Source organism: Vicia villosa, unplaced genomic scaffold (genome assembly GCF_029867415.1).
Source record: "Vicia villosa cultivar HV-30 ecotype Madison, WI unplaced genomic scaffold, Vvil1.0 ctg.000004F_1_1_1, whole genome shotgun sequence".
In the NCBI taxonomy this organism is placed as follows: domain Eukaryota; kingdom Viridiplantae; phylum Streptophyta; class Magnoliopsida; order Fabales; family Fabaceae; genus Vicia; species Vicia villosa.
Genome location: NW_026704934.1, coordinates 251,861 through 275,373, shown reverse-complemented (window position 1 = coordinate 275,373; position 23,513 = coordinate 251,861). Strand labels below are relative to the sequence as shown.

Genomic DNA, 23,513 nt, shown 5'->3' with positions numbered 1-23,513 from the left:
TTTTAGGTTCTTATGTACTGGGCACAAAAAAAAACAAAAAATTGCTGGTAGCAGCAGCAGCCCAAAAGGGTTCTTATGTTCTTATGCAAACTGAGTAGCAGCAAATTTATACTATAACCTATGTACCTGAGCATCTAGACCAAAGGAATTTCTTCTTATCACATCCTTCAAGTGTGCCCTTTCCAAAGTGAAGAAGCAATGTTTTAAAAATCATAACAACAAAAAGAAAACTCAAATTAAATCATAACACCATAGATTTAAGAATACGAAGGAGTGAGAAAATGAAGGAGTGAAAAAACGAAGAAGAAAGATGGGAAAATGATGCCCGTTCTTACCGAATCGGCTGGAGATGGAGAAACGGTGGTCGCCGCCAAGTTGATAGAAACCAAATAACAAAGACTGTGAGATTGTGATATTGGAGTGGTCGACGACATCGCTAGGGTTTGTGGCTTCGCTAAGGTTTGTGCAGAAAACAGAGAAGAGAGAAGACGAAGAGAAAGAGAAAGAGGAAAGAGAAGACAGAGAGAAAGAGAAAGAGAAAACAGAGAGACAATGAGAAAAGAAGAAAAAGTGAAATTTAAATTTTGAAATTGGACCAATGGGTATCTAACACTTGTTGAAAAAGGTGAAAATTTTGTGTTGTATTTAATTGATTACGAAAATACCCTTTTACATTTGTAAATGCAATTTTTGCAAGGGATAAATTAGTCAGTTTGGTCAATTGATTAGTAATTGTATGATAGTAGATAGTAGATAGTAGATTGTATGATAGTAGATTATAAAAATAAGTAGTGAAGTAGGGGCTTACTTAATGTAATTCAATAGAAACGATTACTATCTCACTGCATCACTCCAATTCAACATTTTAGGGTTTTCTTCCGTTTCAATTCCAATTCCAGATTTTAGGTTTTCTTTTATTTCAATTCCAATTTGTTGAGTGTGCCGAGCGACAAAGACAACAATGTCGTTTTCAAGGAACAACACGTTTTTAAGGTACGCTGTTTCTGTTTCCATTCCCAATTCAAGATCATACTCTCACTGTCTCCAACATTTCAATAATGATGATGCTGTTTCCTTGTTCAATCAATTGCTCCATAAGAAACCAACACCATGCGCCCTTGAATTTGGCAAAATTTTAGGTTCTCTTCTCAGAGCCAAACATTACCCTACTGTTGTTTCTCTTTATCAACAAATGGAATTGAATAGAGTTACTCCTGGTTTTGTAACTCACAACATTCTCATCCATTCTCTTTCTCAATTGGGTCATGTTACTTTTGCTTTTTCTGTTTTCGCAAAGATTCTCAAGAGAGGTTATCACCCAAATGTCATAACCTTCAATACACTCATCAAGGCTCTCTGTCTCAAAGGTGACCTCCTTAAAGCATTGCAATTTCATGACACCTTGGTAGCACAGGGGTTTCAGCTGGACCATGTTAGTTACGGAACGTTGTTGAATGGTTTATGCAAAGCCGGACAAACAACGGCAGCCCTACAGTTGCTTAGACAAGTCGATGGAAAATTGGTTCAACTTGATGTGATAATGTACAATACAATCATTAATAGTATGTGCAGAGATAATCTCGTTAATCATGCATTTGATTTATATTCTGAAATGGTTGCTAAGAAAATTACTCCTGATGTTTTCACTTACAATGCTTTAATGAGTGGCTTTTGCATTGCTGGTAAATTGGAAGAAGCAATTCGTGTGCTTAATAAAATGACATTGGAAAACGTCAGCCCGGATGTGTATACTTTTAATATATTGGTGGATGCTTTTTGTAAAAAAGGAAAGGTGAAAGAAGTGAAAAATGTGTTAGCTATGATGCTTAGAAAAGACATTAAACTTGATATTGTTACTTATAATTCTTTAATGGATGGGTATTGTCTTGTAAATGAAGTGAACAAGGCCAATGATATATTCAACATTATGTTTAAAAGGGGAGTGAATGCTGATGTTTGGAGCTACAATATCATGATTAATGGATTCTGTAAGATTAAAATGGTAGACGAAGCTATAAGTCTCTTCAATGAAATGCATTGCAGAAAAATCATTCCTAATACAATAACTTACAATTCTCTTATTGATGGCTTGTGCAAATTGAGGAGAATCTCATATGCTTTGGAGCTTGTCGATGAGATGCGTGATAGAGGTCAACCACCAGATATAATTACTTGGAATTCTATATTAGATGCTTTGTGCAAAAATCATGATGTTGACAAGGCTATTGCATTATTTAAAGAATTTAAAGACAAAAGTATTCAACCTAATGTGTGCACATACACTATTCTTATCGATGGATTGTGTAAAGGTGGAAGACTAAAGGATGCACGAAAGGTTTTCGAAGAACTTTTGGTCAAAGGCTACAATCTTAGTGTCTATACATATACTGTTATGATCCATGGACTTTGTAACAAAGGCTTGTTTGAAGAAGCATTGGCCATGCTGTCAAAAATGAAAGCTAGTAGTTACATTCCAAACGCTGTTACTTATGAAATAATCATCCGTTCCCTTTTTGCTAAAGACGAAAATGATAAGGCAGAGAAACTTCTTCGTGAAATGATTGCAAGAGGTCTATTGTAAGGCTGAAACTAGGTAAGATATTTGCGTATTGTTGTACATTATTATTTTGAACTTATGTTTCAACACAGTTTCATCATTTTATTTATGTTGTTGCTTCACCTAATTGAAAAAAAAAAAAAAGGCTTTTTGTTGTTTTGTTGGATTGAGTGTGTCTATGCTTTCCAACTAATAGAGTGGTGAGTTCCAACTTGAGGGAAATTGGTAGGATATGAATATGGGGAGTGTTGTTGGGTTTTAGCTGTTGGTTCAGTTTTAGCTGTTGCAGTTCATTCTTTTAATGAAGCATATTCTTGGATACCTCCAAAGCAGTTTTTGTGGCTCTGTCAATTTTTCTGAAGTATATGTATTCAAGTATCAGAATAGTTCATTTTACAAATGTGTTTGTGTACCACAATTTAGAATATTGGTTTGTGGTTTAAATTAGAAGAGTAGTTTTAAATTCATTCATGCATAATCTGCGACAGGATTGGAGATTAACTGCATGTACGGCGTGTGGCCAAGATCTCCATGTGCGGCAAAGTAACGTGTTCTAAAATCTGAGTTTGAAGTTTGATGTTTGATTTTGTGTTCTTCATTTATCCTACTCAGTTCTTGATGTTGTAGTTACTTTGAGTTTGTTAATCTTGCTGTGAACTCGTGTTCTGAGTTTGATGAGTAGCCCTAAATTTAAAGGAGTATGGCCAAGACAGATTGCTATATAGTTTCAGAACAGGAGGACTAGGTTGAAGACCAAGCATTTGGAATAAAGACAATAACAATATGAAACTTTCAAGGCGAGTAGAATCAAAATCTTCAGACAGAGGTTTTCTTACATCAACTAAAGTTTGTGGTTTACCTCAAGGGAATATAATGTTTAGTATCTTCTTTATCTGAATATGATTAGACAAGGAAATTGCACTTTAGAACTACGGCGGTACCACTGTCATAGTTTTGCAGTCATATGCTTGTGAATCTTTGAAAGTTTGGGACAATTATGCGGGTCCTTTCTTAGGATGGTACAAGGCCATATACTAATATATCAGGCTGGTTGAGAGTGTTCCGAGAGATGATTTGTTGAACATGAAAATGCATTTGAATATTAGTTTGGATTCACCGATTCTAGAACATGTACTCCGATGCCCTGCTCCTCCATATATAGCTGTATCATTCTGAGATGAGTGGTTATTTCACACTCCCATCCATAACATTCATGCACATAATTGTTATAACTTATAATTGCACTTGCTACAGGTTTGGGGAAGAATTTGAAGTGCGACGACAAACCTGCGGCATGGACCTTCAGCTATGATGATCCTGCAGTGTAGACCTCCATTTGTGAGGAACCTGCGAGTGAGATTAAGGTAGTGTGTTATGAGTTCCAAGTTTGATGTTTGATTTTATGTTCTTCCATTTATCCAACTGAGTTCTTGATGATGCTGTTAATGTTATGACGTGTTTGTTATTCTTGTTGTGATTTTGTGTTCTTAGTTTGAAGGATTGCGGCCAAAACAGATTGGTATATGGTTTCAGAAGGAGTGTGGCCAAAATAGATTGTTCAAGAACTGTCTAAAATCTTTGACTGAAGTGGGGAATTACAGCAGAAAATGGTGGTACTGTGCTAAGGCCTTTCAGAAAAAGGGATTTGATGTTGTTTTGTGTCCTGGAGAACTACCTGTACTATGAGAATGTGTCTGATAGTATGTTGTATAGGACCATCAGACCAAAGAGATTATAATTTTCTTTTTAAAATTTCTAGTCAAATGTTGATGTATTTTTAATTATAATACTACTTTGCTTCCCTGTAATAATAGTTCAACATTTTTCTACTGTCAAAATGCTTGTATTTTGCGAGAAAACTAATCTGAAACACCACTCAACTTAAGCATTAAAAATAAATATTTTTTATTTGACAGTCCTTTCTACTTGTAGCTACTTGTGTTTGTCTAAGCTTCTAATTTGCTTAAATGCGTTTGAAAATAATATTTATAACATATTTTTTATTTTGAAAATAATACACATTTTTTTATTTTGATTAATATATATTTTGACATAAAAAAAAGTTAATATGTATACCGTTCAGATTTTGGTTAATAGGTTGTATAAAGTTGGTTAATGAGTTCTCAAACATAAAAAAAAATTAATAGTAAAATAAAGTTGGTGAATAGAGTATAAAAATTGGTTAATACATTTATAATTTAGTGTCAGAACATGTTTAATACTATGTATTTTATTGGTTAATGAAGTACTGAAAGTGGTTAATGAATTATAAGTAAAATAATTGGTTAATGACGTATATTTTTGTGGTTAATACAATTGTGAAGTTGGTTAATGACGTAATCATATATTTGTGTTATAAAATAAATTTTAAAAATAAATGAATTTTGAAAATAATATTTTTTAAATAATAATACATTGTTCACCGTATATATGTGCTTCGGGCCAAAAAAGCCCTATTATAATATGTGCCTCAAAATTACTACCCGAGCCCAGCCCTAAATGGGCTTCGGGCTACCCGGACCTAAATGGGTTTTTTTTAATAAAAAAATTAAAATAAAAAATCCATTATATTGATTATAAATAAAATAAAAATTATATTATTCTAAATATAATATATTTTAAAGTATTATATTGTCTTTTATAAATATTATAATATGTTTTTATATACAATATATGTCTTAATTGTATAAAATAATATTCAAAATATTTAACATAAGAGAAACTAATAGAATACAAAGAAAGAGTGTTGATTATATTAATGTATAATATTTAAAAGAGAAAGATTGAATAGAATAGAGACCATATTTAGTGAAGTGAGAAAAATCAATGTGTTATTTTGGAGTAACATAATATAAGAATTAATATAATTTTAAAAAATTTATAGCAATGCTGGCCTAATGGGCTACCCACGGCCCATATGGGCTAACCCTAATGGGTAGCGGGCTTTTTAGGGCTGGGCTAAAAAAGCCCTTAAAATATGAGCTCTAATTTGAAGGCCCAAACCCTGTGGTTTTTTGGGCCGGGCGGGCCGGCCTATATAGGCTAGCCTATTTTTTGACAGCTCTATATTCCTCAGCAGCCTTTTCATCATATACATCAATACACTTTGGGCATAGCTTAGCCTTAGACTCTTACTCTACACTTCTCCAAAAAATCTGTTAGATCGATGGTTGTATGGTTGACATAAATTTTGCTAAAACATGGTTCTTATCTGGTGTTGAGCAAGATGTTGTAACATCTTGACCAATTGTCATGACAGGTTCTGCTATCATGATTTTTGACAGATGTTCTGCCAGACGTTGTGACATGCTATAACAGAACATCATGACAGTACAAACTGGTTTTTAAAACTTGAAGAATTGATTGAAAAATATGAGATTTTGAAAGATTCTGGTTCTCATACTAGTGCAAGCAATCAAGGAGTTTTTAGGGACAATGCATTTAATTTAGTTTCATAAAAAGGATCTTTGAGACTTTTTTAGCAAACCTGAATTTGATTTCATTAGATTTGTTCCTATTTTGTGTGAAGATCTTGTAGGTGATTGAAGAGGAGAAAATTGGATTCATTTCAAGAAGTCCAAGCCCATACTGCAAGAGTCTATAAAAAAAGTCTTGCTAAACCTAATATAACAAGCATTCACAAAAGTGAAACCGTGAGTGCAAATAAGGGTTTAGGTTTTGGGAGTCTTTTTAGTGTTTTTGTTTGTATGTCACTCACGTATCTTTCGATGCATTGAGGTTGACTAATTGTTACTTGATTGTATATCAAGTTATTGTTCTCACTCTTTAAGCTTTTAAGCAAAGAGTTGAGTATTATTCTTGGTTGGAGATTTTAAGAAAAACTAAGTATTATTTATTGGAAAGTGTAATCTTTTTTTTTGGTTATTCTTGTCACTGGGATTGTGATTGGATTTGGTACGGTTGTTGGGATTGTAACAGTCTTTAATCAATGAGGTGATTGTGAGAATTGAGAGGGGGTTCTCATATCTAGGAGGTTCCTAGGTAGAAATTGCATATAAGTACTGATTAGATGATAAGTTGTAAACTTGGACTGTTTAGGCTTTGAACTAATACTATTATAGTCGATTTCCTTCCTGGTTTAGTAGCCTTCAGAGTAGGTGACATTGCACAGAACTGGGTTAACAATTAATTGTGTTGTTTATCTTCCTGCAATTTATTTCCTGCACAATCTGTTTTCTGTCAACAGGTGATGTTATAACATTTGTCCTGATATTGTGTATTGAGACATCTGTATTGCAAGTGCTAGAATTTCAATTGGCATCAGAGTAGGCACCTTGTTCTATTTATTAGGTGAGCTCCAGGGAGAATAATTTTCTGGTACAATGGATTTTGAGAAAATATTGTCAGACACCATTGTGTTACTTGGAAGTCAATTCAAAAGAATACTACATGGACTGAAAAGAAAGGAAAGATCAAATATCAAGAACATCTCATCTGACACCAGTAATAACCGGGAGTTACAAAATAAGTGTGAAGAATTTGGCCACACTAGAACAAAATGTCCTTCCTATCTCAATAAAAAAACCTAAACGACTGATTGTTTTTTGGTCAGATGATGAATCAGCTGAGGAAGAATCTGCTAAGACTCTGACTGCCTTAACAAGTAGATGGGATTCTAAGGAAAACTTAAAAAGTAAAGAAACATCTCCAGATGAATTAACTACCTTTTACAAAGAACTATGCAATAAAAACGATGAAGTTTATCAAATATAAGTGAAACAAAGAATGATCATAGCTAAGCTCCAAACTTAGAACGAAGAATATCTTGTTGATAACTCTGAACTCCAAAATAAAGTGACCCTATTAACATCACAACTTGATAATGTTTATCAAGGGTGTTATCATGTTGAATAATGGATCTGATGTGCTGGATGATATTCTTTAAAAAGTAAGAGGAAGAAGAAGACATACTAGAATTAGGTTTAGCCGCCAACTCTTGAAAAATAAAGAGAAAACTCCTGAGATAAAGTTTGTCCCTGCTAAAATGCAGGACGAGAGCATGATATCTCACCATATGTCACAACATCTTGTCAGATCACAAGAAACTCATACCAGAGTCAAGTTCCAGCCTTAAAAATGTCAGTTTTGTGGAAGAAATGGTCACTCAGAGCAAGTCTCTCACAGGCTTCATGGATATCCAAAACATCCATCACAATCCAGTGCAAATTCTTTACTGACTAAAAAGAGATGAAAAGTGGGAGATATTGTCAAAAATCTCATTGCTCATACCTTTCTTTAAGTCTCGTCTAATGAAGATTGGTATTTTGACAGTGGGGGCTCTAGGCATATGACAGGTGTGAAGAACTTATTGAAAGATATTAAACCTCACACAACTTGCTATGTTACTTTTGGAGATGGTACCAAAGGAGTAATTAAAGGTGTTGGAAGACTAGATTGTGAAGGATCTCCTAAGCTTGATAAAGTCTTGTTTGCAGAAGGTCTGACTGTCAATCTGATAAGTATTAGTCAACTATGTGATCAAGGTTTTAAGGTAAACTTTACTAATTCTGAATGTCTGGTCACTATAAGGAGAATGAGGTGCTAATGAAAGGAGACAAATCTAAGGATAATTGTTACTTGTGGACCCTTCATACCTTCATCTGCATGTTGTCCAAGCAAGATGAAGTCAATTTGTGACATCAAAAACTTGGTCATTTACATTTGAAAGGTATGAAGAATATTGTGTCTAAAGAAGCTATCAGAGGAATTCTTAAACTCAACATTGAGGAAGGAAAAATCTATGGAGACTGTTAGATTGGAAAGCAAACCAAGATGTCACACCAAAAGCTCCAACATCAGACCACCTCAAGAGGTCTAGAACTCCTTCATATGAATCTAATGGGACCTATGCAAGTTGAAACTCTTGGTGGAAAAAGGTATGCGTATGTTGTTGTTGATGATTTTTTTAGATTAACTTGGGTAAAATTCATCGGAGAAAAATCAGAAGTTTTTGAGGTCTTCAAGGTGTTGTGTCAAAACCTTCAAAGAGAGAAGGAAAGCAACATTGTTAGGATCAGAAGTGACAATGGTAGGGAGTTTGAAAACAACACATTTTCTTAATTTTCCGCCTCTTGAGGTATTAGTCATGAATTTTCCTCTAATATTACTCTCAAACGAAATGGAGTTGTGGAAAGATAGAATAGAACTATATAAGAATCAGCAAGAGTCATGCTTCATGCAAAGAAGGTACCATATCATTTTTGGGCAGAGACTATGAATACTGCTTGTTATATCCGCAATAGTTACCTTAAAGACTGAAACAACAAATACTCTATATGAGTTATGGAAAGGAAGGAAACCTACTATCAAATACTTTCATGTTTTTGGAAGTAAGTGATACGTCTTGGCTGATCGTGAACGAAGAAGAAAAATGGACCCAAGTGTGATTAATGAATATTTCTTGGCTATTGTACAAACAACAAAGCCTATAGAGTCTTTAACACTAAAACTCATGTCATGATGGAATCTAAATGTTGTGGTTGATGACTCAAACACAGACATTGATCATAATGTTGAAGACACTATTTAAACATCATTCCAGAGGGATGATAAGCCTGCAAATGTAGAAGAAGATGACATCAATGCTGAGATAGCTGATGCTGAACCCAAGGACATTCAAGTCAATAAGGACCCTTCAATCAAAATTCGGAAAGATCATCTCAAAGGACTTATTATAGGAAACCCTAACCAAGTGATTACTACTAGATCAAGGGAAATTGTTTCTAACTCTTGCTTTGTTTCTAAAATTGAACCCAAGACTGTAAAGGAAGTTTTAACTAGTAAATTCCGAATCAATGTCATGCAAGAAAAAGTTAATTAATTCAAGAAAAATGGAGTTTGAGACTTAGTTTCTAGGCCTAGTGGAACTAATGTAATTAATACAAGAAAGATGTTTAAGAACTAAACCGATGAAAGTGGAGTTGTAAAAAAAAAAAAAGAAAAAAAGGCAAACTTGTGGCTAAGGATACACTAAGATCGAAAAATTAAACCATGTGTTTTTTCTTATAAACAACAAACCATGTAGTTACTATTGAATCATAATTTATCATATATTTAAATATTTTTTATTGTTATAATATTATTATTTTATAATTAATATATAATATATAATAAAATAAGAAGTTTTTAATAATAAAGACCCTCTGTATTAAAGGTTTTTGGCTTTCTTTCAATTCCATTTCCAGATTTTAGGTTTTCTTTTCTTTCAACGCAGCACACAATTTGTTGAGTGTGCCGAGCGACAAGACAACAATGTCGTTTTTAAGGTACGCTGTTTCTGTTTCCATTCCCAATTCAAGATCATACTCTCACTGTCTCCAACATTTCTATAATGATGATGATGATGATGGTGATGATGATGATGATGTTTCTTTGTTCAACCGAATGCTCCATAAGAAACCAACACCACGCGCCATTAAATTTGGCGAGATTTTAGGTTCTCTTCTCAAAGCCAAACACTGCACCACAGTTGTTTCTCTTTCTCGACAAATGGAATTGAATAGAGTTACTCCTGATTTGGTAACTCACAACATCCTCATGAACTCTCTCTCTCAATTGGGTCATGTTACTTTTGCTTTTTCTGTATTGACAAAGATTCTCAAGAGAGGTTATCGCCCAACTGTCATAACCTTCAATACACTCATCAAGGCTCTCTATCTCAAAGGTGAGCTCCATAAAGCATTGCAATTTCATGACAACTTGGTGGCACAGGGATTTCACCTAGACCATGTTAGTTACGGAACGTTGTTGAATGGTTTATGCAAAGCCGGACAAACAACGGCAGCCCTACAGTTGCTTAGACGAGTCGATGGAAAATTGGTTCAACTTGATGTGATAATGTACGATACAATCATTAATAGTTTGTGCAGAGATAATCTTGTTAATAATGCATTTGATTTATATTCTGAAATGGTTGCTAAGAAAATTACTCCTGATGTTTTCACTTACAATGCTTTAATGAGTGGCTTTTGCATTGTTGGTAAATTGGAAGAAGCAGTTTGTTTGTTTAATAAAATGACATTGGAAAACGTCAGCCCGGATGGGTATACTTTTAATATATTTGTGGATGCTTTTTGTAAAGAAGGAAAGGTGAAAGAAGCGAAAAATGTGTTAGCTCTGATGATTAGAAAAGAGATTAAACTTGATGTTGTTACTTATAATTCTTTAATGGATGGGTATTGTCTTGTAAATGAAGTGAACAAGGCCAATGATATATTCAACATTATGTTTAAAAGGGGAGTGACCGCTGATGCTTGGAGCTACAATATCATGATTAATGGATTCCGTAAGATTAAAATGGTAGACGAAGCTATAAGTCTCTTCAAAGAAATGCATTGCAGAAAAATCATTCCTAATATAGTAACTTACAATTCTCTTATTGATGGCTTGTGCAAATTGGGGAGAATCTCATATGCTTTGGAGCTTGTCGATGAGATGCGTGATAGAGGTCAACCACCAGATATAGTTACTTGGAATTCTATATTATATGCTTTGTGCAAAAATCATGATGTTGACAAGGCTATTGCATTATTTAAAGAATTTAAAGACAAAAGTATTCAACCTAATGTGTATACATACACTATTCTTATCGATGGATTGTGTAAAGGTGGAAGACTAAAGGATGCGCGAAAGGTTTTCGAAGAACTTTTGGTCAAAGGCTACAATCTTAGTGTCTATACATATACTGTTATGATCCATGGACTTTGTAACAAAGGCTTGTTTGATGAAGCATTGGCCATGCTGTCAAAAATGAAAGCTAGTAGTTGCATTCCAAACGCTGTTACTTATGAAATAATCATCCGTTCCCTTTTTGATAAAGACGAAAATGATAAGGCAGAGAAACTTCTTCGTGAAATGATTGCAAGAGGTCTATTGTAAGGCTGATACTAGGTAAGATATCTGCCTATTGTTGTACATTATTATTTTGAACTTATGTTTCAACACAGTTTCATCATTTTATTTATGTTGTTGCTTCACCTAATTGAATAAAAAAAGGCTTTTTGTTATTTTGTTTGGTTGAGTGTGTCTATGCTTTCCAACTAATAGAGTGGTGAGTTCCAATTTGAGGGAAATTGGTAGGATATGAAAATAGGAGTGTTGGGTTAAATTTGTACTAATTGTATTACACTTGCTCTAGACAATACTAATTGTATTACACTTTCTGATCTACTGTACTTATAATACTTCCATTAGTATACGGTCACTTAACAAAATGTTTGTGCACCACAATTTAGAATTGTGGTTTGTGGTTTTAATTAGAAGTGTAGTTTTAAATTCATTCATGCACAAATTGTGACAGGATTGGAGATTAACTGCATGTACGGCGTTTGGCCAAGATTTCAATGTGCGGCAAAGGACTGTGTTCTAAAATCTGAGTTTGAAGTTTAATGTTTGATTCTGAGTTCTTCCATCTATCGAACTCAGTTCTTGATGTTGTAGTTACTTTGAGTTTGTTATTCTTGCTGTGAACTCGTGTTCTGAGTTTGATGGGTAGCCCTAAATTTAGAGTGTGGCCAAGATGGATTGATATATAGTTTCAGAACAGAAGGACTAGGTTGAAGAACAAGCATTTGGATAAAGACAATAACAATATGAAACTATCAAAGCTAGTAAGGATGCACGTCAAGTCCAGAATCAAAAACTTCAGACAGATGTTTTCTTCTTACTTATGATCCAATTGGATGCTGCTCTAAAATTTTGGTTTTCTTTTAGGTAAGAAATTTGTTTCTAGTTTCCACCTCCGATACGTCTCTTACATCAGCTGAAGTTTGTGGTTTATGTTCAAGGGAACATATATTGTTTAGCACTATCTTCTTTATCTGAATGCGACTAGACAAGGAAATTGCACTTTAGAACAACGGCGGTGCTACTGTCATAGTTTTGCAGTCATATGAAACATGGAGCAGTAGTATAAGAAAAATGATGTAATTCAAAGATATTATTGCATCATTATAGTTACTTACTCGCCTTGCTTAATGAGAAAAACGGTTTGCTGTTGTTTCTTTTGTTAATCGTGCTTACCAAAATCGTTATTTGTCTTTCTCTTGATGAGATTAAATTACCTCATTTATGGTACTATAACATTCATGCACATAGTTGTTATAATTGCACTTGCTACAGGATTGGGGAAAAACTTCAAGTGTGACAAACCTGCGACATAGACCTCCACCTATGAGGATCCTGCAGTGTAAACCTCCACTTGTGAGGACCTGCGCGATTAAGGTACTGTGTTATGAGTTCCATGTTTGATGTTTGATTTTGTGTTCTTGCGTTTATCCAACTGAGTTCTTGATGTTGTTGTTAATGTTATTACGTGTTTGTTATTCTCGTTGTGATTTCGTGTTCTTAGTTTGAAGGATTGCGGCCAAAACAGATTGGTATATGGTTTCAGAAGGATTGCAGCCAAAATAGATTGCACAAGAACTGTCTAAAATCTTCGACTGAAGTGGTGAATTACAGCAGAAAATGGTGACACTGTGCTAAGGCCTTTCAGAAAAAGGGATTTGATAGCATGTTATATAGAACCACCAGACCAAAGACATTATAATTTTCTGTTTAAAATTTCTAGTCAAATGTTGATGTATTTTTGCTTCCCTGTAATAATATAGTTTAACATTGATCGACTGTGCTAAAAAAGAAACACCTAGTATCCTACTTTGTATCAAAGCTTATAGAGGTCAACACAGTCCCTCAAGATTTTTCATGAAAAACATCCTTTGCAAGTGCATATGTTTAAGTACCAACTCCTTAAATTCTGAAAGAACACTCTCACAAATTATGCCATGCTTTCCACATAGGACTCTAACAAATTTGGAACAACATCTTTGACATCAGCAAGGTTGATTTAAAGGACAATTGCGTCTCTATATGATCCAACGAAAACATTTATCAAGTCATCATCTGTTTTTTTCCAACAATTAAGAACTAAAAACCTGACCATTCCAAACGGATTTCAGATGCCCCGAACTCGTCTCGTAGCTTGTCGTAAACATGGCAAGGTGGCTCATGAAGTTAAGAAGCTGAATTAATCTTTATTCTAGACATCATCTTATGTAGGCAAATAATTCAAATTGGTCTTAAAATTGAATACTACAAATCAAAGTCATTCCTTAAAACATATTAGTGATCATAAAATTAGTCTTCATATTTGGTGGCTAAAACCAATGATGTCAATCACAGGTCTGGAAAAAATGGCGCTATTTGACCAAGCCGGCTTAAACTCAAACTGATACTACGAGAGAAACGTGCAACTAAAATGACCAACAATTTACACTTGCTCATTTCTCATTTTCAACGACTAATGGTTTCAAGAATCAAGATGAATTGGTTATAGAATTTGACATTATGGTTAACGGTTAATAGAAGTGTATGGGGAAAAGAGCTTCCGTTTGAGGGGAGCATTCTAATTTTTTAGACTTGCTCACACATACATTTGCTCCTCCACACTACTCACACATGCTCCCTCTTAAGTGGAAGCTCTTTCTTCTACATACACTTGTGCCGCTATTGACTCTCTTCAACGAGACATTTTTTACCTATATGTGGGACCCTAAACTCTTACCCTTGCCCATGTGGGATACTTTTCGATACAAGTAAGTCGGTTTCTTCCTTGAAACCAAAAGCTTGTGATACCATTTGTTAGCACAACAAATGGGGAGGGTCGAGCGAGGAACATTCTTATTTTTGTGGAACTTTCCTTTGAGTAACTCACCTTTGTGAAAGACACACCACTTATCCACCTAAAACCTTAAGGTGATAGATGAGTGAGTTCTCCCACTTATAAATGTTAAAGTCATCACATTCATATCCAATGTGAGACTATTTCTCCCACACTACTCACACTTTATATATTCTCAGCAACCTTAAGGTTTTGAATGTCTCTTACAAATGTGCGTTCCAAGTATAAAATACTCTCTCGTGTTGACCCCCGAATTACCTCTAACAAATCTTACAAAATTCATTAATCATGCTATTGTAGCTCTGAACATTAGGAACCATTCCCATTGAGGCCATAAGGTTGAATATATCCTTGAAATTCTTCACTTGTTTAACTAGGCAATATCCATCAATTAAAGAGTTATAAATAAAAACATCAGTTTTGATGTCTTTTTTAATCATCACAGCTAAAACGTTTTTGGCTTTTTTCAACTTTATTTCTTTACAAAAAGCAACAATCAAAATATTAAAGGTATATACATCTGGGTTGATGTTTTCCAATATCATTTTATTGAACAACGCAATTGCATCTTTCAAGTCACCCACAATACAAAAGCCATAGACTAATGCATTATAAGTAAAAATATCAGGAGAAATTCTCTTAGCAAGTATTCCATAATATAAATCAAAAGAATCATTAACAAGTTTATCTTTATAGAAACTATCAATAATCATATTGTACATTACCCGTGAACCAATTTCCCATCAACTTGTCTCAATAATTATAGGATTGCTCGTATTTCTCCAATTTTACATAATCCATTAAGCAAGATCTCGTAACTAACTTGTTTCAGTTGAGATTTCTGGGCTACTAACTTGAATGAAGAAATGATATTGTGTTTCTCTTGGTCATGGGATTGAGAGTATAACATTGAGTTTGAATTTGATAAGAAGCAAAGTAAGAAATTAGGGTTTTGAAATTGAAAACAAGAAATATTATAAATGAATCGTGAAATTGACATATTCCTAAGTGATGCAAACTTGAACTCGACGATGTCTTGTGTTTCTACTAATTTTTGTAGTAATCTTCACGGCCAAATGTTTTTTAAAACAATTCACTAAAATATTTTGTTGAAATAAATTTATGTTTATTTAGTAATTTGAATTTTTTATCCAAATAACCAAGATTTTTAATTAAATTTCTAAAGCAACCATGATTTTCACCTATTTCCTAAACTAACCAACTTTCAAACAAACAAAAAATAGAACTAAGAGATGTTGTCAATTGAATTGACGACTGCATGTGGTGTAGTAAATCCAATTAGTGAGTGTATGCAGTATCATCAATTGAATTGACGACACCTCTTATGAAATGCATGCATTCTAATTATTATTATTTTGAAACTGGGTTACTTTAAAGAATAACTTTAAACGTGGGTTACTTTGAAAAATAAATTAAAAAAGTTGGTTATTTGGATAAAAAAGTTCTAGTAATTTTATATTAAAATTGATTCATATGTATCCACTATAAATATTTTATAGCTTAAATAGTCTTTTATGGTTTAAATAGTCTTTTTGTCCATTAAAATTTGCGTGTTTTTTATTTTAGTCCTTAAGATTTTTTTTGGACGAGGTCTTTAAGTGTTGTGTTTCGTTTGGTTTTAGTCTCTAATGTAAACAATCTGTTACAAAAAACAGAAAGTTGTTAGAAGTTGTAATTAATTGTTTTGTAGAAAAGATTGTATTCGACATAGGTATTCGACCTAGTGGAAGCAGTACAAGTCAGTTGTATTTGACATAGTTGAACACAACATATAGTTGTTATGTCGAAGCAAAAATATAACTTTGTATGTTTTGGGCTTGGGTTATATGTTTTGGGCTTAGGCCTTGATGGCCTATAAATAGACATGATGTTGTGTAGTTTTATGATCGAACACTTATCAGTTTTAACAGCTTCACAAGTTTTGAAATATAGTTTTTCTCTCATTCTCAAATTCTCTTTTCTCTCTTCTTATTCTTCCTCATCTTTCATGAAAACCCTAATTGTTCCTACATATTGGTAAACGAGCTCGGGTTATGATTCAAAGAGAATCTATAATGGCAAACGGAACAACAACAATGCAATTTCCAACGAATATACCAATTTTCAAATGGGGAATTATGAGAGGTGGATTGCGCAAATGAGAGTTATCTTCAGATTTCAATATGTGTATGAAATTGAGAATCATTCAATACCGACTACGTTCTCAATGAAAATGATGTTTAGAAATCAACGCATAAGGATCAAAGGAAGAAAGATGGAAAAGCTATGTTCTTTATTCATCAATATGTGGATCCTAACGTGTTTGAGAAGATTGTTGAAGAAGAAACTTCAGAAGGTGCATGGGACTAGTTAAAGAACATGTACTGGAGAAGAAACGTCAAAAGGAGCGTGGGACAAGTTAAAGAACGTGCACTGAAGAAGAAACGTCAAAAGGAGTGTGGGACAAGTTAAAGAACGTGTACGAACTAGATGAAGGTGTCAATGGATCAATCAAAGATTTGCAGAAGATTGAAAAAGTGTTGAGATCTCTGACTGCAAATTTTGATTATTTATAGGTCTATTAAAGAGTCCAATAATCTAGCTGAGATGAAGTTAGAGGAACTTGAAGCTTCCAATCCGTATGAGTGCTAGTTATTTCAATCTCTAAAACGCTAACAGTGCAGTAAAGGTTCATGAGATGAGGCTGAAGCAAAGGAACTCAGAAAAGGAAAAGGTGGTTAAACAAGCACCGCAAGTAAGACTCATCAAGAAGTCTAGAAAAGAAAAGTCAAAACAGAGAAAGGATTTTGCTAATGATGAAAATTCAAGCAAGAATTCAAAGAGTCACTTTGATTCAACCAAGTAAGACATGGGCAATAAGTATTCGGGGAAGAAAGTTAACATAAAGGAGGTGCAGTGTTGCAAGTGTCAAGGATTCGTTCATTATGCTCGAAATTGTAGAAAAAACAATCTAGAGTAAAAGATAATGAAGAAGTGCAATATGCACATGCTTAAGATAATGATTATGATTATGTGCTACTCATGACCAACACTCAGACGAACAATGAGCAAACCAACATGTGGTACCTAGATTTAGGATGCAACAACCACATGACTGGAAATAAAATCTGGTTCACCAAGTTAGATGAATTAGTCAAGAAAGTGATCAAGTTTACAGATGACAGGCACGTCACATCAGGTGGAAAAGGAGATATATATGTGGTTAGAAAGGATGGTCGAAAAGTCAGTATCACTGATGTGTTTTATGTACCTTCAATGACAAGTAACTTGATAAGCATAGGTCAATTACTTGCTAAAGGTTACAACATGAAGTTAGAAAAGAATCAAATGAAGGTGTATGATGGTGATGGAAGATTGATTTTGAAAGCACCATCAGAAGACAACGAGACCTTCAAAGTAGATATTAACACGGTTCATCACAAGTGTCTTGCTTCAACTACAGAAGAAGACAAGAATTGGCTATGGCATCACAAGTATGGACATCTAAATTTCAGAAGTTTAGGTAAGCTCAACCAGAAGAAGATAATGTATGGATTACCTCAGGTGAAGGAATTAAGTCATATGTGTGAGGAATATTGCAAAGCAAAGTAAGCTAGGAAAGCAGTTAAGCGTGACTTGCCATGAGGTAGAAATAAAAGCTAGATACTATTCACTCTGATGTGTGTGGACCTTTTGAAGTAAGGTCGAACTTAAGCAACTATTACTTCCTAACTTTCATAGATGAATTCACCAGATATATGTGAATTTGCCATATTGAAAGGAAGAGTGAGGTATTCACACAGTTCAAGAAGTTTGAATTTCATGTCGAGAAACAAAGTGGATTCAAGTTAAATAAACTAGGAACTGGTGGTGGTGACTACACCTCTGGATAATTTGCTAAATTGTGCAATGAGAAAGGTATAGAACATGAGGTCATTGCAACCTATACACCTCAACATAATGGTATAGGTGAGAGGAAGAATCAAAGTATACTAAACATGACCATAAGTATGTTGAAAGCTAAAAATGTTCAAAAGATATTTTGGGGTGAAACAGCTTCGGCAACAGTATACACTCTAAACAAATGTCCAATGAAGAAGATAGTCAAGAATAAACCTTATGAGGCTTGGACAGGACATAAGTGAAATGTCATTCATCTTAGAGTTTTTGGATCAATGTGTTTTAGACATGTTCCTAAATTGATGAGGAAGAAGCTAGATGATCAAAGTCAGACCATGGTGCTCATAGATTATCATTTCACTGATGCATATAAGTAATATTCACGAAACGATGATAAACTGGTGATCATTAAAGATTTTCTAGTGGATGAAAGCAAAGGGTGGGATTGGATTCATGGGTATGTTCGACAGGATTCAGATATAGTCACAATTATGTTTGAAGAATACCAACAAACTGAAGTTACAACCAATCGAAATGAAGAACCATCTGAGTAGAATGTCAAAAGATCAATTAGAACGAGAACTGGGTCAACAAGGCTAGCTAGATATGAGAGATTCCCAGATCAAGCAGCCGATGCAGATGATGACTTAATAGAAGAAGTGATGATGATAGTTGAAGCAGAACCAATCAATTTGGATCAAGCCACAAATGGTTCAAATTGGATCATAGCCATGAAAGAAGAACTCAGGGAAACCGAGAAAAATAAGACTAGGGAGCTTGTAGAAAGATCTAGAAAAAGACAATTGATGTGAAGTGGGTCTACAAGTTGAAACAAAGACCAAATAGTGAAATTGCCAAGCATAAGGCAAGACTAGTAGTGATAGGTTTTCTACAAAAACTAGTATTGATTTCGACGAAGTCTATGCACCTGTTGCAAGGTTGGAGACAATCATATTTGTTGTGTCAACAACAACATACATAGGGTGGACGATACATCAGTTGGATGTATTATTAAAATTTATGAATGGACCTTTGGAAGAAGAATTTTATGCGCTACCGCGTTTTTACCACGACTACCATTTCGTGATGGTAAAAATGGCACATGCTACCACACCCTTCGGTACCATAGAACACCATCCATGGTGGAGTCCTTTCCCCAATCGTGGTAAAATATTCTTTTTTAGTAGTGCACCCTCGGCGTAACCTAGAGCCTTAGAGAAAGACACCACTTGCATCTTTAGGAAAATATCTTGAGACAAATTGTCCATCATGTAAACATAATACCCTGATTTTGACAAGAAATGGATTTTTTGCAAAAACTTGGAGAATATGTCCAAACAATGGTAAGGAGGCCCAGGGTTTATCGATCATATTTTAGCATGAGCTTTTTTGTTTCAAGGGGTGACCAGGAAGAATCGATCTTTGAAGTTATTCACACAATTCGAATAAACTTCAAACATTATGGAACATTGTCGTAGAGATATCAAGTACAAATTCTTTGAAGAACCAGTCGAGCTACATTGAGCTTTAAAAATATGGAAGAAGAGCATTAGGGTTGGCACCCTCTTCTTGTAATTGTACCAATATTGCAAGACTTTAACGTATGTCCAACTCACCAATGTTGAAAGGTAGATGAAATCTATTAAGGAAAAAATACACTTGTGACGTCCCATTAATGACTAACATAGGGACACACACTAAAGACTTCTTGCAAAATGTTACCTATCACAAAAAAGACATTTAATATGCATGTTCCCAATGGTAGTGAAGGCCCATCACGACTTTCGTCTACTCTGGGAAAGCAATCGGACTAGGGAGCACATGAAAAATTCTTGCCCTGCAAAGCATGGACACGGGGATGGGGGCAATTGTTTGGTCGTTCGCAAGACCCGAAGCAAAAGGCCTAAGAGGCCAACCAATAAATAAAGTGCATAGAGTAGGAGAATCATCATTCATCTAAAGAACATGTACTCTTATCCCTCCATAAACATCTACAACTGTCTGATTAGATCCAAGTGTTATTTGCATAACACGCCTCACCTCACGTACACAGTTTTAATCGCTCTTACTGTATAAAGGAAAAAACATGTCATTTCAAATATTCAAATTCATTCTCGCTCTTATTTTGTTTATAATTCTCTCACTGACTTGGAAGTTGAATTATTAAACTTACAAATCAGTTTCCTCTCGAAAACTTGTTTCACCGTACAAAGATCCTATTTTACTATTCATCGAACATTCTAGTAACCTTGAAACAAATACAACTCAAATTTGTTTTAATCAAAATTCAAATTTGCATTCTTTAAACGATTTGTATTTCGGTGGAGTTCATTAAATACTTCAACTCAACTTCTTTTCTAGTAATTCAAACTTAGCCCTCATTATTTTATAAATAAAAATGTGATGTATATAATTTTACTAAGCAAAAACAGCTTGCATTTTTCTGATTTTGCAAGGACTATATACACCCCATGATCCAATGAGCCCAAAATGGAGAAGCCAAAAGAGTGAGGGTACTAATAATGGGCCAAACTATAAAAAGCAATGGAATATTTTTGAGAACTTATGTATGAGACACGTGTTAGCAACAACGTTAATGTCGTTCATAGAATTGGACGTTGTTGAAAGATTGTCGTGAACGTGGAGCACGTTCATTTATAAACTGAAAAACACACGTTCAATTTTGAGGTTCGAGTTGGACCTCTTCTCCTGCGTTATTCTTGTCTTTTGGTGCTTTCAACGGTTGCACCTAAGATCGGAGAATTCATTCATTCTCTCTTTTGACGCAACATTTCAGGTTTTTACATCACTTTCTCTGCATGGATTCTTGTTTCTTTTGTTTACCAAATTCTAACAGTTTTGAATGATAATTTAATATTGTGCAGTTTTTGAAAGACAATGGCCGATGAGGATATTCAACCGCTCGTATGTGACAACGGGACAGGAATGGTTAAGGTAATGTACTATAATGTTAGCATAGTAGAATGTGAACAAATCGCGATGGTTCCGCGATATACGATATTGATAGCACCATTTTTGTTTGCATGATAACTCTTTCTCTTTTTGCATTGTGATTTGCAATGTTTAGGCTGGATTTGCTGGAGATGATGCTCCAAGGGCTGTGTTTCCTAGCATTGTTGGCCGACCACGCCACACCGGTGTGATGGTTGGAATGGGACAAAAGGATGCATATGTTGGAGATGAAGCTCAATCCAAACGTGGTATATTGACTCTAAAATATCCAATTGAACATGGTATTGTGAGTAATTGGGATGATATGGAGAAGATTTGGCATCATACATTCTACAATGAGCTTCGCGTAGCACCCGAGGAGCACCCGGTTTTGCTCACAGAAGCACCTCTTAACCCTAAGGCTAATCGCGAAAAAATGACACAAATTATGTTTGAGACATTCAATACACCTGCAATGTATGTTGCCATCCAGGCTGTTCTATCGCTTTACGCCAGTGGTCGAACAACCGGTTAGTCCTTTTTCGGTTTAAGAAAACTTATGTGTCTGCAGTCTGCACTAGTCTAGTGTACATTCAAAGATTTTTATGCTATGAATTTGTGCAGGAATTGTTCTGGACTCTGGAGATGGTGTGAGCCACACTGTACCTATTTATGAAGGGTATGCTCTTCCACATGCTATCCTTCGTCTCGATTTAGCAGGGCGTGACCTCACCGATGCCCTGATGAAGATCCTAACTGAGCGGGGCTATTCGTTCACTACTACAGCCGAACGCGAAATCGTAAGAGATGTGAAGGAAAAACTGGCTTACATTGCACTTGATTATGAGCAAGAGCTTGAAACTTCAAGAACAAGTTCTTCTGTTGAGAAGAGCTATGAGCTTCCTGATGGACAGATCATCACCATTGGCGCTGAGCGTTTCCGTTGTCCTGAGGTTCTTTTCCAGCCATCCATGATTGGAATGGAAGCCGTTGGCATTCACGAAACTACGTATAACTCAATCATGAAGTGTGATGTTGATATCAGAAAGGACTTGTATGGAAACATAGTACTCAGTGGTGGTTCTACCATGTTTCCGGGTATTGCTGACAGAATGAGCAAGGAAATTAGCGCGTTGGCTCCAAGCAGCATGAAGATCAAGGTCGTTGCTCCGCCCGAGCGAAAATACAGTGTCTGGATTGGTGGATCTATCTTAGCTTCTCTTAGCACTTTTCAACAGGTAAACACTCTCTGGTAATTCTAACCGATATGTTTGTATCCGTATCGTCCGCGTGTACTTGTGCAATGATTTTTTGACATGTTTGATTTATTTGGGATACTATACTAATGCAGATGTGGATTGCAAAGGCCGAGTACGATGAATCCGGTCCTTCGATTGTACACAGGAAATGCTTTTAGAATGGTTTGGTGTAGGTATGGTGTTCTTGTTTGACAATGCAATGTCACCTTTCAATGATTTCTGATTTTTTTTCTTGGAAGAGTGTTTATGTAATGTTAGAAAGGTGAAGTTTCATGAGACAGTTGATTCTTTCATTTGTTTTGTTCTTACCAATTGGTAATTGTTGAAAAATTGATCTTGTTGTTTCACTATAAATCAAAGAAATTTCAAATTATTTATACTTGTTTCCCCACAAGCATGTAGCAGTTACAATTATAGCGTGAGAAAGTTTCTATGACTTGTGAACATGAAACATACAGTGCTTGATATTTGTTGGAATCACTCCACATATGTCCATGAACCATAGACTTATCTGCAAGTCTTCCCTCTTGTGGGTTGATAACTTTTGTAAAGAGAATTGCTTGTGATGTTGATTGGATTGGTGATTTTGGTGGACATTCGCATTTTGAAGTTGGTTGCATAATGTAAATAACTTAAATGAAAAAAAGTAATTGTTAATTTTAGGGTTGTTGAAAAAAATCCAAGAATTGAACCAAACCGTCAAATCGAATCGAAGTTAAAATAATCTAACGATTAAGTTTAGTTAGTGAATCAAACCATAATGCACAAATAGTACTTGAACTGAACCGAAATTAAAACGAACCGAATTAAAACTGAACCCGAACCAAAGCAAAATTGAAAATGAAAAATACATAAAACAAGTTAAATTTTCATTTTGGAAAAAAAAAATTTAAAAATAGTTTAACTGTTTAATTTAGGAAAAATTATCTTCTAACAGTTTGATATGGTTCTGAATTTTAAAATGTTATACTAAATCAATGATTTTGGTTCGATTCGGTTCTAATAAATTGAAACGGTTTGATTTAATTTAAATAAATTTTTACTATGATTTGATTCGATTCAATTTAGTTTTCTCACAATAACAACCATAATTAACAACCATAATTAAGATATAATTGGAAGAATATAAAATTATTCATGTATAAAT

General features: G+C 34.7%; 3 protein-coding genes across 7 annotated transcripts; all 3 read left to right on the top strand.

The window, feature by feature from the left end:
* Positions 1-830: 830 nt before the first annotated feature.
* Positions 831-4,463, top strand: LOC131621409 (putative pentatricopeptide repeat-containing protein At1g12700, mitochondrial). 4 transcript variants are annotated; one of them, XM_058892451.1, is made up of 4 exons: positions 831-2,593; positions 3,046-3,100; positions 3,185-3,921; positions 4,049-4,463. In XM_058892451.1, the coding sequence occupies exon 1, from the start codon at positions 962-964 to the stop codon at positions 2,579-2,581; it is 1,620 nt and encodes a 539-aa protein (XP_058748434.1). In that variant the 5' UTR covers positions 831-961; the 3' UTR covers positions 2,582-2,593; positions 3,046-3,100; positions 3,185-3,921; positions 4,049-4,463. The 4 variants fall into 4 exon arrangements, with proteins under 4 accessions (XP_058748434.1, XP_058748433.1, XP_058748432.1 ...); XM_058892450.1 differs by having other exon boundaries at positions 3,046-3,383; positions 3,812-3,921; XM_058892449.1 differs by having other exon boundaries at positions 3,046-3,921.
* Positions 4,464-9,737: 5,274 nt separating this feature from the next.
* On the top strand, positions 9,738-13,455 carry LOC131621408 (putative pentatricopeptide repeat-containing protein At1g12700, mitochondrial). Of its 2 annotated transcripts, XM_058892448.1 has the most exons (4): positions 9,738-11,467; positions 11,877-12,289; positions 12,698-12,799; positions 12,927-13,453. In XM_058892448.1, exon 1 carries the CDS (start codon positions 9,830-9,832, stop codon positions 11,453-11,455), a length of 1,626 nt encoding a protein of 541 aa, XP_058748431.1. In that variant the 5' UTR covers positions 9,738-9,829; the 3' UTR covers positions 11,456-11,467; positions 11,877-12,289; positions 12,698-12,799; positions 12,927-13,453. The 2 variants fall into 2 exon arrangements, with proteins under 2 accessions (XP_058748431.1, XP_058748430.1); XM_058892447.1 differs by having other exon boundaries at positions 11,877-12,799; positions 12,927-13,455.
* Positions 13,456-20,799: 7,344 nt separating this feature from the next.
* LOC131621407 (actin-like) lies at positions 20,800-22,743 on the top strand. The gene is made up of 5 exons (XM_058892446.1): positions 20,800-20,952; positions 21,041-21,110; positions 21,244-21,637; positions 21,732-22,345; positions 22,459-22,743. The coding sequence occupies exons 2-5, from the start codon at positions 21,054-21,056 to the stop codon at positions 22,522-22,524; spliced, it is 1,131 nt and encodes a 376-aa protein (XP_058748429.1). The 5' UTR covers positions 20,800-20,952; positions 21,041-21,053; the 3' UTR covers positions 22,525-22,743.
* The last annotated feature ends 770 nt before the right edge of the window (positions 22,744-23,513 follow it).